Genomic DNA, 15,121 nt, shown 5'->3' with positions numbered 1-15,121 from the left:
TAAGCTGTAAGGCCCAGTGTGCTTTGTGTTCAATGCTAACATCAGCATGCTAACAGGCTAAGCAGGTATGTTTACCATGTGCACCGTCTTTGGTTGGCGCGTTAGCACGCTAACATTTGTTAATCGGCACAAAACACAGCTGCGGGTGATGGGAATAACATTATTTTTGCCGGTATTTATAGACCTACATCAAAGTACTGTACAAATGTAAAGTTTACCTGATGACGCTGCTGCGGGGGGAGTTGTTGAAATTCGTCCTGGCAATCCATCCAATCGCTTTTTTCCACTCAAAAGCAAAAACTATCAACCGCATGGTGGCGCTGAAATCTAATTTTGTGCAGCATTATTGTGTTTCTCTACAAGTTGAGAACTGTTCCACTAAAGTACGATGCACCGCAGAAACGATGTCTGCAGCAAAAACACAATGTTATACACTTCATAAAGGTACGTTTTATTGCATGGGATTACACAGAGCCTTGTCTAGAGTACACCATACAATAATATATATATATATATACACTTTTTTTCACTTTTTAAATTTACTCAAAATGTTGAAGAATGCAACAGTACCAAACAATCATCCTTTGGTACTAAAGTCTGTACAGTTAAGACATGTGGACACATGCTTCTCTCCTGTATTCATTTGACAAAGCTAAATATCTGAACACACGCATCCTGAAACCACATGCATTTGTTTGCACAACTCTCCTGATTTGACCGATGAGCTAGTCTCCGTGAGTCACTTGTTGATTTGATCCCTCAGGCTGGATGGAGTCCACAGACTGCGCCGCTTCCGCCTCGTCCCCGTGTTTCTCCATGTGTTTCTTAAGCTTGGCCTTGGTGGCGAACGTCTTCGCGCAGCGTTCACAGTAAGGCTTCAGCGGCTTCAACCCCGAATGGCTTCGCCTGTGTCGCGCCAGCTCCGACGAGCTCTTGAACTTGAGCTCGCAGACGTTGCAGGGGTACGGCCTCTCGCCCGTGTGAATACGCTGGTGCAGCTGAGCCTCGCCGAGGGTGAGGAACGACTTCTCGCAGTGTCCGCAGGGGAACGGCCGCTCTCCCGTGTGAATGAGATTGTGTCTGGTCAGCGCGTACGGTTTGGTGAAGCCCTTCCCGCAGTACGTGCAGGGGTACGGGCGGGCGCCGGTGTGCGAGACGACATGCTCCTGCTGGGTTTTCTTGCTCTTGAAACGTTTGTCACACTGAGGGCAGGAGTAGGGCCTGTCGTCCACATGAGACCGGTGATGTTTTGAAAGCTCTCCCTGCGACAAGAAGCCCTTCCCACACTGAGAGCAGAGGAAAGGCTTCTCCCCCGTGTGCATCCTCTCGTGTCTGGCCAGCACAGACACCAGCGTGAACCTCTTGGGGCAGTGGGAGCACTGGAAAGGCCGCTCCCCTGTGTGAACACGGAGGTGTTTCATGAACATGAAGCGCAGCGAGAACCGCTTGCTGCACTGGTTACACTGGTACGGCCGCTCCCCGGTGTGGGTGGACATGTGCCTCTTGACGTCAGAGCGCCGAGTGTACGTCTTGTCACAGTGCGGACACTTGAACTGACTCTTCACTTGATGCACCTGCCGGTGCTGGGAGCGCGCGAGCAGGGAGTCGAAGCCCTCGCCGCACTGCCGGCAGATGTAGCGCTTAGCGGAGACGTGAGACTTCCTGTGCTCGAGCAGCTCCGAGGAAGTCGGGAAGCTGCGGCTGCAGATGGAGCAGATCTGAGGAAGCTGGCTGTCTCGCGAGTGAGCCGCCTTGTGGTGGACCGTCAGCGTGCGGAGGTTAGCGAAGGAGCTCCCGCACAGCTGGCAGCAGAAGGAAACGGCCACGCCGTGGTGTTTGCTCTCGTGTTTCGCCAGATCCCACGAGTGCTGGAAGGTCCGATCGCACTGCGAGCAGTGAAAGGGCCTCTCTCCGGTGTGCGTGAGCTGGTGTCTCCTCACGTCTGACGAGCGGGTGAACGTCTTACCGCACGTTTCACATGCGAGGGCCTTCCGTCTGCTTTGGGGCTGAGGCACGTCTACTTTGCTTTGAGCGTCGGGCTGCTCTGCTTTGCTCTCCCCTTTGTTTCCTTTGGGGAAAAGTTTAATGGATGTAAAAATCTCATCCGTGCTAGAAGGAGACGGAGCAAATTTGGCTCCGGAGAGAGTCTTGTATACTTCAGTGGGAACACTTTGCATGTGGAAGTGAGGGGGGCTGTTTTCCTCAGAGTTGTGGAAGGGACACTGAGAGCAGGTAAAGATGATGGATGTCATCTCGTCCGCATCACCTGCAAATTAAAAAAAAAACACAAGTGTGAGTAAAGTAGGTGTATTATAATTTTAAATAACTCCAAGATGTTTCTCTTCTTATTACCTGTGTTGATTCCTTTGATGGCGATAACAGAGTGGGCAACGGATACGTCAGCTTTGCTCCTGGTGAAGTAAAAATGTTGAATCGTTAAATGAACATCACATATATTTTTGGGAACAATTGTCTGTCAGGAAATAATTGTGATCTGGGAAATAATATTTCAAGTGTCACAACAACTACTAGTTCTTGTCTCATTGATTTACCAAAATGTCGACTTATTCCTCAAAATAAATCTCCAAAATGAACCGGGATGAAATGAAATGCAGCACTGAGTGCATGAATGATGAGAATTGTTGTCATGAATGTATTTCCCAGACTGTTTTTTGTTACTGTTACTGTGTAATGTTGTAAAACTCTTCTTAATAAAACAGTGAGTGACAAAAAAGGAAATAAACTGGTCAGACTGGTGATATTGTTCACATTACATTTTCGGTTCTTCCCCACTTTCGCTGGTAGACCTCTGGACTTTCTCCTGCCAACTGGGTGAGATCTTCATTTGTAGACGAGTGGATCGGCGCACATTGGGCGAACCGGGAGACTGTTGGGTTTCAGCGACTGGATCCTCACTGAGGACATCCGTCGTGTCCTCATGGTCATCCCTTAAATCTGCACAAGAGTTGAAACTGCTCTCTATGCCTCCAGGTTGGAAATTCTCCTCCACCTCTTCGACATTTTCTCTTTTCTCATCAGTTTGGTCTCTTGTTTCATGTTCTTCCTGTGTTTTTCCTTCATCGAGTGCATTTCCTGACCCAAACTCATCATTCAGGGACGAATCATTACTCTTTCCCGTTAGTACATCTTGACCGAGGCTCTCCTTCCTCAGTGCGAAGGTTTTCGTCAAGGTGTCTAGAGCTTTAGCCACATCCACAGTTTCACTTGTTTCTTCTGCCCTCGAGCTGGCGGCCTCCTCTGCACTCACAGCCACTATCTCCTCTTCATAGAAGTCCGTTTGAACTTGCACTTCAGCCGATTCGATCATTTGTTGATCTACTTCAGACGCGGCAACTTCGACTTCGGTGTAGACGGCCACAACGCTGTACTGGTCCGTTCCCACAAAAGTGACGGGGTTTAGGACATTAGCGTAGTTGTGGATGGATTCCAGCCCGACGGAGATGTTCGTCTTTTGCGAGGGCGGAATGGATAAAGCAGACATGATGCAGCTACCAATGGTGGACGAAGGGCCGTCTACAAGGACAGAAAACAAGGAATCACTGGCTGAAAAACTGTATTTTTAAGGCAATTTATTCTTACTTTTATCAACTAATTGTCTATAAAGTATCAGGAAATAGTCAAATTTACTTAAATTGACATAAACATTCTGTCGACGAGTCATTTCAGCTCTACTCACACGGCATTTTCAGTAGTCCTGAACTTTTGTAGTGCTCTAAGATTAACCTCAGCTCTTCAGGTGACGACCGAACACATTCGTCCACCACAGAAGGAGCCGAGCCGAGCCAGGCCGCAGTCTGGAATCACAGTGTGTGATAAATGGCGCACGCTTTGCAAAAGGAAAAACAACCTGAGACAACTGGATGGACAGACTGACCTGTTTTAAATCCAGTACCGGAAGAAGCTTTTCCAATTTTGAGAGCAGCTCCCACAATAAGACGTGCAGCGCAGCATCGTATTGTGGCCCATATTCCACTGGGAACACTTCCTGGAAGAGATAATTAAATGTCAATTCACTGGAGGACTTATTGAGAGTATTCTCAAATGAAGAAAGTATTTAAATCCGCCTGACCTGGAAGAAATACGCTCTCTCGACTGGATCTTTCAGCAGGCTCTGAACAAGAGCAATGAAAGTGGACTCTGTTGTTTTCACCTCTGCGTCCCTGTACTGCCACAGATAGGATTCACGTCACTTAAGGATAATCATTATTTGTTATATAAAAGGTGTTGCTTTGCTGTACTTACATCTGTGTTTGCGTTCGTTATTGGGAGTCTATCCAAATAGCTCTGGATCATTTGAGAATCAACAGAACCTCGAGCCGAGCCTTTGCAAAGCTCCAGAATCAACTGAAATACCAACAAATTGTTACGCGCAAAATCATTAGAAAAGACAAATGTACAATGTGACACAATACACAACTTCTGCTCACCCTGGCTCTTAGACCCAGAATGAGCTGGGCTCTCTGTCTGTGGTTGATCAGTCCAGGGACCGCCTCGGTCACCATGAACACAAACTCCTGGAGCTTCTCATAATTCACCACATCTTTCTGCTTCGCCAGCTGCCACATCGCTGCAGACAGAAGCTGCAGTGGGGGCACCAGCAGGCGAAGAGATGCCAGAGGTAGGCTGGGGTCTGAAACATGAAGGTGTAGTGTGAGACGTGGTCTGTTGAGGACATCAAAGAGCACTTCCAGACATACTCATCAATACTCATTTAAATTAAAATATAACAACTAATTATAACTACCCCCCACTAAGAACATGCCATAAGCCTATGAACCCGTATAATGACTGGATAAACTACTTGATGCGAGTTTGAAAATTTCAAATTGGAAAAGTATCTGCAGCTGTGCAGCAACGAACTCTATTTATTCATATTATTGCATGGAATCTGGCTATCAACGTCATTTCTAACGCAGTAACACCAGTTTCTGACTGCATGTTTCCATTAAATAGACAGATCCCGCTAACATAAACAAAGCCTGCACTAAATTACAGCGGGATTTAATTATTAATATACGTACCGTTTATTTTCTCTATTGACCCAACAACCTCCATTCGTGCAATATTTCTCCCGTGGCGCTGATAAACAAATGTAAAATAATGTTTGACTATTTTTTTTATAGCTAACATGCGCTGTTAGTACGCAAGCATCCGTTTCCTCAACTCTTGCGTTTCCTCTTTTCAAAATAAAAGTCCGCTGTGACTGCGCTACACATCCAATCCCTGTCCTCCTGTAATAAGACATGCGTAAGAATCTATGACATACAGGTATTTTAGGTTTAGCATCTGTTCGTAAAGTAAAACACGTAAGGGTGAATAGTTTTTATTTAAGACGTCGTAATTATAATCAGATATATCAGGTAGAATTTGTTCTAATCAATCCTGCTGTGGTCAAAGACACAAAACAACACATTTGCAAGTTTAACTGAAGTTGTAACATATGTTTTAAGATAGTGGTTCAATCTGTAATTAATTTAGAGAAAATCTCTCGAAAAATTATAAATATACATAAATATAAGAGGGGCAAATTTACAAATGCATGTCTTACATGTAAGTTAAAAAACGTCTCTGTTTATTAAATGTTATTTTAATAAATAATGAAATGGTGTAGCGTTATTCATTTATAAACATTTTAAAACCGGAAATTGTCAAACGTGGCTCCAAGACTGAACCGGATGTTGTTGTTTTTCACTGACAAGGAAATGGGACTTCAAAATAAAGGCTCAAATCAAAAGTCCTATTGGCTGATTCTAACGTCGTGACGTCCCGAGTCACATGAAACGTTTCACAGCAGATATCGCTCCATGTAGCCATTTCTGTCGTTTTTGCAGCGACATTCTCGCTATTAGAACTGAAACTGCTCTGCAATCTGCAGGAAGTTTAAAGAATCCAACATGGACGAGGACGGGCTGCCGATCGTTGGGTCCGGTGTCGATCTCACCAAGGTTGGCTAACGTAATGCTAAGAGGAAATCACAAGAGAGTTGACATTGTGTGTGCTAGCAAGTCAGATACTACTAGTAACGCGAGTTTACCAAAAACTATTTAGCTGTAATTAACTGCCTTTAGCATCCTTTTGCAATATTTTACAAGGTGGCTCAGTTGTAGTTCATATATTTGTATATATAATTATTTGAAATATTTCAGCAATAATCTTCCATAGCTTCACTAACTGACTTTATAATAAACTTGTAGTAATTAATCAGGGATTTCCCAATATCTGCTATGTTAAAACTGAATGAATGCAGTGGTTCTAAATAGCTTAAGGAGGAGAAATGACATCATTAAGTGTGAATTACTTCATTTCCTACAGTATATCACTTCCTGCGTTCCTACTTAAAATAGCTTTATCTCTGTGTCCTGCAGGTCCCTGCTATTCAACAGAGGAGAGTTGTTGCCTATCTCAATCAGTTTGTCGTGCACACGGTCCGGTTCCTTAACCGGTTTTCCACAGTATGCGAAGAGGTTTGTACATCTTCTTGTGCTCTATACTTTAATTTGCTTCTGTCGACCTGATCAGTCCACACAAAAGACCTCTATAACACTTAATCCTCTCACGTACTTCTTTCCCACAGAAACTTGCGAACATATCTCTCCGCATACAGCAGATTGAAACAACCCTGAGCATTTTGGAAGCCAAGGTGAGCTTCTTGAGCCTCTCTCCGGTCATTCTGTCTGCAGTGTATTGCACTCGCTACACATGCCGTGCGCATGCACTGATCGTATATCAAAGTTTGTATTTTTCTGAGCAGCTGTCCTCCATACCCGGGCTGGAGGACGTCACAATAGATGGAATCAGTCAGCGGCAACCTGCTCAGACGAATGGACCCACTACCGCCAGCCAGAGCCAAGCAGACGGTCCACCAGCAGGGACCCTGCCGCCGCCAAAGGTGAATGCACACAAACAAGCATATGATGTTTTTCAGCTCAAAAGCCAAGACGATTTTAAACAATGCTCACACGCTTTGTTTTCGAGAGTTAGTTGTTAGAGAAGAGAAGACTGATTCCACCGCTCCTATTACATAAGCATTGACAAAAAGTACAAACCTAAACAACCCAGATCCAGTTCATCAACGAGCAGCATCATACACTCCAACTGCACAACATCTGCAACCTAAGAAAAGAGTACCACCGACTAAAAATGCAGAATAGGGTACCCATAGGATAGGATATCCTGTGCCGTCTTAACTCCCTGCTTACTTCCCACTGTCATAGTGATTTGTATATTTCGTGTTGCAGCCCGCTCAGACTGCACCAGAGCCGGCAGCGATGCCGAAAGCAGAAGCCTCTGCAGAGAATGTCCTGACAGTGGCCAAGGACCCGCGTTATGCCCGCTACCTGAAGATGGTCCAAGTGGTAAATCATCACCAACACCTGCTTATGGACTTAACGGATTAAAATATATATATATATATTTAAAAATATCAGTGTGTTCTGTATCTCAATGCATGTTTTATCTGTCACAGGGAGTTCCAGTTATGGCTATAAAGAATAAAATGGTCCTGGAGGGTTTGGATCCCAACTTGCTTGAGTGAGTGTTTTACTGTTACTGTTGTGGTGATGATCTTATAATCATATTTTTATTTTATGAAACTGACCAATAACATTGCCTCCACTGCTGATGACAGCACACCGGACGCCCCCGTGCCTGATGGAGGAACGAGGAGCGCAGAGGATCAGGACGCTGCTGCCACCAGCTCCGACAGCGAGTCGTCTTTCAGCGACTGACATTTCCTCTGTCCCCCGTCACCCACAAAGCTTCCTGTAAAGGCCACTCATCGCTACTCTGAGCATCTGTAGGCCTGTTCTGAGAAAGAGAAGTAAGCTGCAGTGTGCTTGTGAAGGAGCACCAGCGAGAAGGTGCAAATGTAAGTGCCTGAAACGGGGAAACGCCAACCAGAGCGATTGTAATTTCAGTGTAAAAGCACTGGAATTGTTTCGCTTGCGGTCAGTCAGCGACCTCAATTTTGATACATTTAGCATTTTTGACAAAGAGGGAATAATTCCCTGTTGAGTATTTTAGCAGCAGACCTCAAAACATGGCAGTAGCAAGTCATTTTAGTACAAAAAGTAATTCTATACTGCAAAAGTTATTGGTCTTCTTCGATTGTCACACCACTATCACAGTGTAATGCCTTTAAGAGATGCACTCATCAGTGGAAAGTTATTATATAAATGCATGTTGGATACTTTGAATGTACGTACATTGTAATGCTGTGTGTTAAGCAAAGGGAGGGAAAATACAACATACTTTCAGTTTTGATGGACTGTATATCACAATACCAGTTTAATGGGAAGGGAAATCACATGTCGTTCAGCATGTGATGTTCCTTCCTACAATTCAGCCGTCACTCTGAAGTATTTTGACAGTTGCAGGAACAAAAGCTACAGTATGTTCAGTGTGAGGCCTCTGTTCTGTGTACTGTTCATTTTAGACTACATTCCAGTGACTTCAGAAAGTACTCTTAACATTTTGAACTTTGTTCTACATTTAAAATGGATTTAATTTCATGGTTTTGTCCATCAATTTACACACATTAATGTCGCAGAAATGACATGTTATTAGAAGTTTTTTTGCAAAGTTATTAAGAACCTAAAGTGAAATCTGAATACGTTCTGAATGAAGCGCAAACAGACTTACACTACGAGTCAAATCAGTGGTAAGCACCGCGTGTTGGAACAACGTACCTGCAGATTTATTTTGTGTTTGCTGTGTTCGTTGTTACAGCTTATCGTTTCGTAGATCAGGACTTGTGACTACATGCCCGCAAATGTAAAATGGAGAAGTCAGGAATGCTTTCACAATAAATAAATATTCATACGATTTCTAGGAATGCATTTTACACGGTGACAACTGAAAAGAAAGAGTGTGGAGAAGTCTTGAAAGCCCTTTGTGTACAAAAGCAAGATCTGTAATAAACTCAGTTTGTTTAAAAAAAAGTATCTTTATTTCCAGCTCAGCATCGCACCATAATCTCTGCAGTACAATATGTCATAAGCAAAACAGTACTAATACAGTATTTGAATTTAAAAAAAATGATTTCCCTTGTAAATACAGTATCTGTAGTGGACAAGTTAAGAGATGGACAGAAAGAGATGCTCCCAAAGTACTGGCCAGTGAAATACATCAGCTGCTACTCAAATGTGAAAGTGATCTTTAATTTGGCAACAGCCAACACGATGACGCAAACATTTTTCTCAGAATATAAGGTGTCACAAGCCTTCCCAGCATGTGAGAGGAATATGTGGAAGGTAATTAAATCATCTCAAGCAGCCTGACGGGATTACATAATATTTATTGACTTTCCAAATGTGTCAAGTCCATTTTATTTATGAATTCCAAATTCACACATTTGTCTCAGAGGGCTTCTCAGTGTCCTCGTGATGTTACTTGCAACATTAAAATCGGTAACAGTCTATTGTCAAAAGTTAAAAAGATAAGAAACTAAAAAAAATATATATATATTTATATTTCTGATATTGAGAATAATTTTATTATTCAGAAGATTACATTTTATGTGTGAAATCCCGGAAACCTCTGCCTCAGACCACTGAAATTCCTAAAAATGTAACCATTTTAGGAGGAAAGGTTGAACCGTTTAAAACTCGTGTGCATTGATCTGCCTGAAAGCACACTGAAAACTTGTTTCTTTAATCCTAATTACCTTCAATTCAAGTTTATTTTATTCCAGCAATTTCATATGGCAGTTGTACTGAGCAAACTGATGAATTAAGCAGTCTAATCCCCATTGCCCGAGCTGTCCACAGGCTGTAGACACGAGCAAGATTGAAGCAATGCTTCAGACAGGCTTCAGCTTCATTACAGACAGTATCAGTGTAGATTCACATAACATCAGTTTGACTGGTTTTGCTCATTTAACCACACGCAGAGCTGTCATGTGTTCACCGTGTGATGAACTTCTCTAATTACTTTTCACAGGTCTGACGGGACGGGATGTGTCACGCTGGTGTGGCAAGTTTAAAACAGTCGAGAGCAAAGTGCAAAGTGGTGTTCAGAGGACGCAATAAGTATAAAAAATGATTTGAGATCGTAAAAAAAGTATAAAGATACAGGCTGTGATCAGTTTTCTCTCTCTCTGCTGTGACCAGTTGTTCACAACGTATACATAACAATGTTCTTCCTTCAATCCACCAATGAATTCAGTCAGGTCATACAGAAGACCAAATCTTATAAAAGCGTCGCGGTGTAAAATGCAAATGTACAAAATGCGTAAACAAAAACAAAATGCAGCACATTTTTATAAAAATACTGATTTCCCTGGCAGTTGCAGACTCATCAAGGTCACTCCGCATATTTTGTTTCCACTCGTAAGGTAAGCAGCTGCAGGAAATAAAAAAAAGAGAGAATTGAGAAGTGAATTCAAAACTGTTTTGAAAAAAAGAGTTTCCGTTTTGACGGCGTGGTACTCACCTTGAAATCGTCGATGTATGTGAGGAAGAAGCAGATGAAGCTGAAGGCAACAACCCACTCGCACACCGCGCTGGCTAGATGGAAGGGATCGTACTGAAAGAGGGAAACGCACACAATCAGTACATATTCAACACGTTGGTGGTGTATATGTATGCATATTTCATAGTGACAAACGACTGCCTACCTCGTCTCCTGGGTCTCTGTGCAGCTTGGTTTGTTTCACGAAGCCCTTACAGATGACAGCTGAATCATCCATTCAGGAAAAATGGTGTTTAACAGCGGTTGGCACTTGTAATTGTGTGTATTTACTGTTAACTCCAAGAGAATGATGGAGCAATCATAAAGGGAAGTTCCTGGTTTAATGCATGTCATGCTGGTTAACACAGCAGACCAGGAAACTAAAGCATGTCGACTTTTTAAATGTGTTTTAACAGATTAGACTCATGTGAAAAAGGATACTGGGGAAAAAAGCCAAAGAGGCAAGGATGGCGATACCCGCACGTACTCGACACACACTCATGGAGGACCCGAATGGATAGGCTCGATACGAGAGAACAGACTCGAGTATTGTGTACAAGACGCCAGAGACAAAGAACACAATAGCTCCGATGTCGTGAACTACTGGCACTGCTGTTTCCTGCAAATCAAAAAAAGAAGAACAAATACGCCGTTAAACGTTAAGTTATCTTCATGCGATTCAAATGTGCACCACACGTGAAGACGTACCTGGAACGTTGCGACGATGCACATGCCCAGGCAGGAGAACATCCCGAACACAAAACCACTTTTATTGAGACGCGGGTTCACCACCCTTGTGTTGACACTCAGCTTCTCCACATACTTGTACCGGGCGTAGATGGTGGCAGTTCCTGCGTAAAGATGACAGAGTGCATTTACCACAAACGTCTCGCGAACAGCAAATTCCTCTTGCATCCCGACAAAAAGGAATTCTGCTTTCGTTTTTCTCAAAAAGGGGAACTGTAACTAACATCTTGGGAAAGTTTTCTTCCTCTCCTGGGAAAGCCCAGAGTTGCCCAACAGAGACAGATGTGACATTGCAGATGTTGGTGGGAGTGGAAATACCTGCGCATGCAGAAATGAATGTCATCAGGCCAAAAATGCAGCTCTCTGGGGGGTTCGCACCTGTGTCACTGGGGAAAAGACAGATCAGCATGTCAGCCTCGCATCACATGTGTTGATAGTACCAAATAACTTCCCTTTATTTTGAACGAGAGCTCTTCTTTGTGACATCTAGTAAACTTTGGTCGTCTCTTCTTAAAATAAAAGTCCACCTTTAAAGGGAGAAGTGAAAAGAAGAGGTCTAAATCCGCACAAAGTAACAGATGTGTCGAATCAGCGACGTGCAGCTGGAGTTTGGGTACCAGCCAAGTCACCGCGGAGGAAAACGAAACTAAACTCGAGCTCTCAGAAACCAAAATCTAAATCAAACATCGATATGCATTCTTACAGCTCAGATTTCACGAGATAAAGATCGAAGAACACCTTCCCTGATCTGAAAACAAGTGCATGAATAAAACTCACCTGATGAATGGAAAGATTACGTCGACATCGCGTCTGAAAAGCGCAATGAGGTAGGAAACAATGAAAGTGCTGGAGGACCAGATGACCAAAAACACTGGTAGGAAGCACAGTCCTTGCTTGAACCAAAACATCTCAGAGGGTTAACGCGGAACCTCCAGAGAAGAGACGTTGACACGGATGAAGTGGTAAAATAGTCCCGTACAGTAGAAACAAATCCTCGTTTGAAAGCTGCTCCGGGATCCGCTGTTGCTGCTGTGAAGTCTGGTGAAGTTACCGACAGTCACGGTGGCGCGTGAACAGGAATGCGCTTCTAGCGATAAGCTCGTGCAGGATACAGTATACGTACAGTATCTTCCCCATTACACCCACTGCCTGTGGGCCGACCTCCGCAAATAAAACCTCCTCTTACGCTCACCCAGCGCTTCCTGTACTCTCTTCATCTTTCTTCCTTTCGTTTCCACTTAAAACACTCGTTGAATGGTTAAGTGTGTCAGTGCCAGTAATCACCCACGATGGGGAAGTGTTCTAAAGTTTAAATTGAGTAAAAAAAAAAATTGTTTTTAGTAAACATTTAAAAAATCAACACTTAAAGTAATCATTGTGCAGAATGTTTATAATGTATAAAAAATAATATAATATTGTTTTATTGTTGAATTTTCATTTGAATCATGTATTTTTGGATGTTTGTCACTGTAGTGACCATTGCTTCCCCAAAAAAGTCACCACGGTTGCTGAAATGTTTGTTCTGACGCAATAAATAAATAAAAGTCCAGTTTCCAATATAGGCATTTTATTTCTCACATAAACAGAGGCCGACCACTTTCTCTGGCGTTATCCATTTCCTCTACATATACATATATTCAATAAAATATGCACGATCATAAACTGTTTACCTGTATTCAGTGACCCCACTGATTATAATACCTGCGCCCAGTCACACCGGCACTACGCCCCCACGTGGTGGAAGGTTGTACAAAAACAAAACAAGAACAAAATGGCTCTTACAGTTACCAACATTGTGGAGCTGCTATACGAAGTTAGGTAAAAGTACTGTATGTATTTCGCAAGTAATTAGAGAAGACGTCAGCTAAGTAAGAGAAGTACCGTAAAGTTGTAATTAAGTACAGTACTACTTCAGTAACTGTACTTTGTATTGTCATACTTCATACGGCACATTTGTTTCTAAAGGGATATATTATAGTTTTTACTCCACTACCTTTATTTTACAGCTGGTTACTGATTACTTTGCATAAAAGGCTGTAAAATGTATTGTTATAGATTATTAACATATAATAGAATACTTACAGGGGCCATTTTTTTAATTTTAAGATTAACTTTTGATACAATAAATACACTTTGCTGATAATACTCCGGTGCTTTTACTTGAGTACTATTTTTAATGTACGTCTTTTACTTTAAATGTCGATTTTTTCCCCTACAACACGGTATTGGGACTTGAGTATATGATCTGTGTCCTGTGTTTCTCCTACTTCTGCTCTCTGGTGGTGAAGGTTGGTCCCAGACTGAGAATATGTGGCCTCTGGCTGGGTTCCTATAGCTGGGTTCGTCTGGGGACTCCAAGGTAACCTGAGCTGAGACAACATAGCTATTCCAGGGTGCTGCTCTCTGTGTTTACTTTCCAACTAAGAGACAAAAGTTTAAAATAGTCATAGGGGCAACATGACAAACAGGGACTGTTGTGGAGGGCCAGACCAATAGACTGAACTCAATCCGTGCACTGAAGTCAGGTTGAATGTGTGAGGTGGATATGTGAAGGACAGCTGACAGGTGATCGTCAGTGAGAGGATCTGGATCTGGTCGAGTGACACAGAATCCAAGTGGAGCCAGTTCAGAGCCTTAATTGTTGGTGTGGCTATTGAAGCTCGCCAGTGCCTGACTTGGCAGCAGCTTTAAGAAATTGTTGGTTGAAAAGACCTTGTTTTTTCTGGCTTGGTGGGACTCCTGCCTCCTCAGAGAAGAAGGCTACTACAGCCGGCCTGTTCTCAGCACAGGAGACCACAGAGAAGGACTTTTGGTTCGTCAAAGAGAAGCTTTGGAAAACTGTCAAATGACTCACAATAGAATTACGCCGAGGCTGTTTAGTTCAACTATCCACATTAAACACCACCACAACTAAAACTGTGTTGGTGTTTTTATTACCCCACCCTCATACAACCACAGCTTGTCAAGTGACCAAAGTCCTGTACTTGGATCATGTGATGACACCTCCACTGTTGTCAGTAGTTTCTGGTTCTCTTTGTTGATTTTGGGATGTACAAGGCGCGTTCTGAGCAGCTGTATTTCTGCTTTTCTACAGAGCACATTTGGTTCACTTTTCATTGCTGGAGATAATAATTGAGATTAGAGCTGCGACGATGAAAAGACATAGTATGAAATTCATCGCCAACTATTTTGACAATTGATTAATTGGTGCGAGTTATTTTCCAAAGAAAAAAAGATGTCTGATTCCAGCTTCTTAAATGTGAATATGTCCTGGCTTCTTCACGCCTCTATGAATAAACTAAATATATTTGAGCTGTGGACAGAAAAAGACATTTGGGGACGTCACCATGGGCTTTGAGAACATTTTCATGATGGCTTCTTTCCTCTGATAATCCCAAAGTAAATGTTTAGAACTTTTTGCTTTTTTTGATGAGAAATTGTAAAGCTGCAGTTTTAAAGATAACGATGGATTTTAACTTTTAATATTTTCCCCACAGAGAATTATATACCAACTATGCAGTTCACTTCAGCTCTGTGGAGCTTTTTAGCATCTTTCAGCTCATTGTTTTGTTTTTTTATGGCCTAAACCTTTCCTGTTTTCATTCATACAACTCTCATCTACCTCTTTTCAAGGAAAACACTTTAATATTGGACTTATATTCTCCAGGAGGACACAAGCACGACTTTAAATCCACGATAACGTGGCTTAAGCGTCACCTGTTGACCCCGAAGCCCCGCTCTTCTCCACCAGAGGGCGACAGCGGGCTCGAAGCGCAGAAGAAGACGCAGCGTCACTACCACCGAGGAAGAGTGGAATGTATGGGTTGTCATGTGTCACGCAAGTCTGACTGGTGGTCAGCTGACAAACCCGGGTCGCTTATGTTTACTTTCTTTTCTTCGTGCG

At 42.9% G+C, this 15,121-nt stretch overlaps 3 protein-coding genes across 3 annotated transcripts; 1 reads left to right on the top strand and 2 right to left on the bottom strand.

The window, feature by feature from the left end:
* Positions 1-601: 601 nt before the first annotated feature.
* Positions 602-5,181, bottom strand: LOC306796081 (uncharacterized protein). The gene is made up of 9 exons (XM_079294859.1): positions 5,043-5,181; positions 4,449-4,651; positions 4,264-4,365; positions 4,091-4,186; positions 3,896-4,006; positions 3,698-3,815; positions 2,775-3,534; positions 2,353-2,411; positions 602-2,266 (listed from the first exon to the last, which is right to left on the bottom strand). The coding sequence occupies exons 1-9, from the start codon at positions 5,149-5,151 to the stop codon at positions 726-728; spliced, it is 3,099 nt and encodes a 1,032-aa protein (XP_079150985.1). The 5' UTR covers positions 5,152-5,181; the 3' UTR covers positions 602-725.
* A 596-nt stretch (positions 5,182-5,777) lies between these two features.
* washc3 (WASH complex subunit 3) lies at positions 5,778-8,923 on the top strand. Its single transcript, XM_079294318.1, has 7 exons — positions 5,778-5,966; positions 6,387-6,485; positions 6,596-6,661; positions 6,773-6,910; positions 7,260-7,376; positions 7,487-7,551; positions 7,649-8,923. The coding sequence occupies exons 1-7, from the start codon at positions 5,916-5,918 to the stop codon at positions 7,746-7,748; spliced, it is 636 nt and encodes a 211-aa protein (XP_079150444.1). The 5' UTR covers positions 5,778-5,915; the 3' UTR covers positions 7,749-8,923.
* Positions 8,924-8,986: 63 nt separating this feature from the next.
* dram1 (DNA-damage regulated autophagy modulator 1) lies at positions 8,987-12,281 on the bottom strand. The gene is made up of 7 exons (XM_079294068.1): positions 11,995-12,281; positions 11,536-11,603; positions 11,179-11,321; positions 10,912-11,089; positions 10,637-10,695; positions 10,453-10,545; positions 8,987-10,362 (listed from the first exon to the last, which is right to left on the bottom strand). Exons 1-7 carry the CDS (start codon positions 12,123-12,125, stop codon positions 10,324-10,326), a joined length of 711 nt encoding a protein of 236 aa, XP_079150194.1. The 5' UTR covers positions 12,126-12,281; the 3' UTR covers positions 8,987-10,323.
* Between the last annotated feature and the right edge of the window lie 2,840 nt (positions 12,282-15,121).

The sequence above is a fragment of the Melanostigma gelatinosum genome (genome assembly GCF_949748355.1).
Source record: "Melanostigma gelatinosum genome assembly, chromosome: 22".
NCBI lineage: Eukaryota > Metazoa > Chordata > Actinopteri > Perciformes > Zoarcidae > Melanostigma > Melanostigma gelatinosum.
The sequence above is the reverse complement of the archived record's forward strand: the minus strand, read 5'-3'. Positions and strand labels throughout refer to the sequence as shown.

Excerpts from the sequence above, each read along its gene's own strand:
- washc3 (XM_079294318.1), top strand. The coding sequence starts at position 5,916 with ATGGACGAGGACGGGCTGCCGATCGTTGGGTCCGGTGTCGATCTCACC. Across the intron at positions 6,911-7,259 it reads GGACCCTGCCGCCGCCAAAG|CCCGCTCAGACTGCACCAGA; the intron begins GTGAATGCACAC and ends TTCGTGTTGCAG. Across the intron at positions 7,552-7,648 it reads TTGGATCCCAACTTGCTTGA|CACACCGGACGCCCCCGTGC; the intron begins GTGAGTGTTTTA and ends TGCTGATGACAG.
- dram1 (XM_079294068.1), bottom strand. The coding sequence starts at position 12,125 with ATGTTTTGGTTCAAGCAAGGACTGTGCTTCCTACCAGTGTTTTTGGTC. Across the intron at positions 11,604-11,994 it reads GTAATCTTTCCATTCATCAG|TGACACAGGTGCGAACCCCC; the intron begins GTGAGTTTTATT and ends TCTTTTCCCCAG. Across the intron at positions 10,696-10,911 it reads CTCTTTGGCTTTTTTCCCCA|CTGTCATCTGTAAGGGCTTC; the intron begins GTATCCTTTTTC and ends TGGATGATTCAG.
- LOC306796081 (XM_079294859.1), bottom strand. The coding sequence starts at position 5,151 with ATGTTAGCTATAAAAAAAATAGTCAAACATTATTTTACATTTGTTTAT. Across the intron at positions 4,366-4,448 it reads TTCTGGGTCTAAGAGCCAGG|TTGATTCTGGAGCTTTGCAA; the intron begins GTGAGCAGAAGT and ends TTGGTATTTCAG. Across the intron at positions 3,535-3,697 it reads AGGACTACTGAAAATGCCGT|ACGGCCCTTCGTCCACCATT; the intron begins GTGAGTAGAGCT and ends CTGTCCTTGTAG.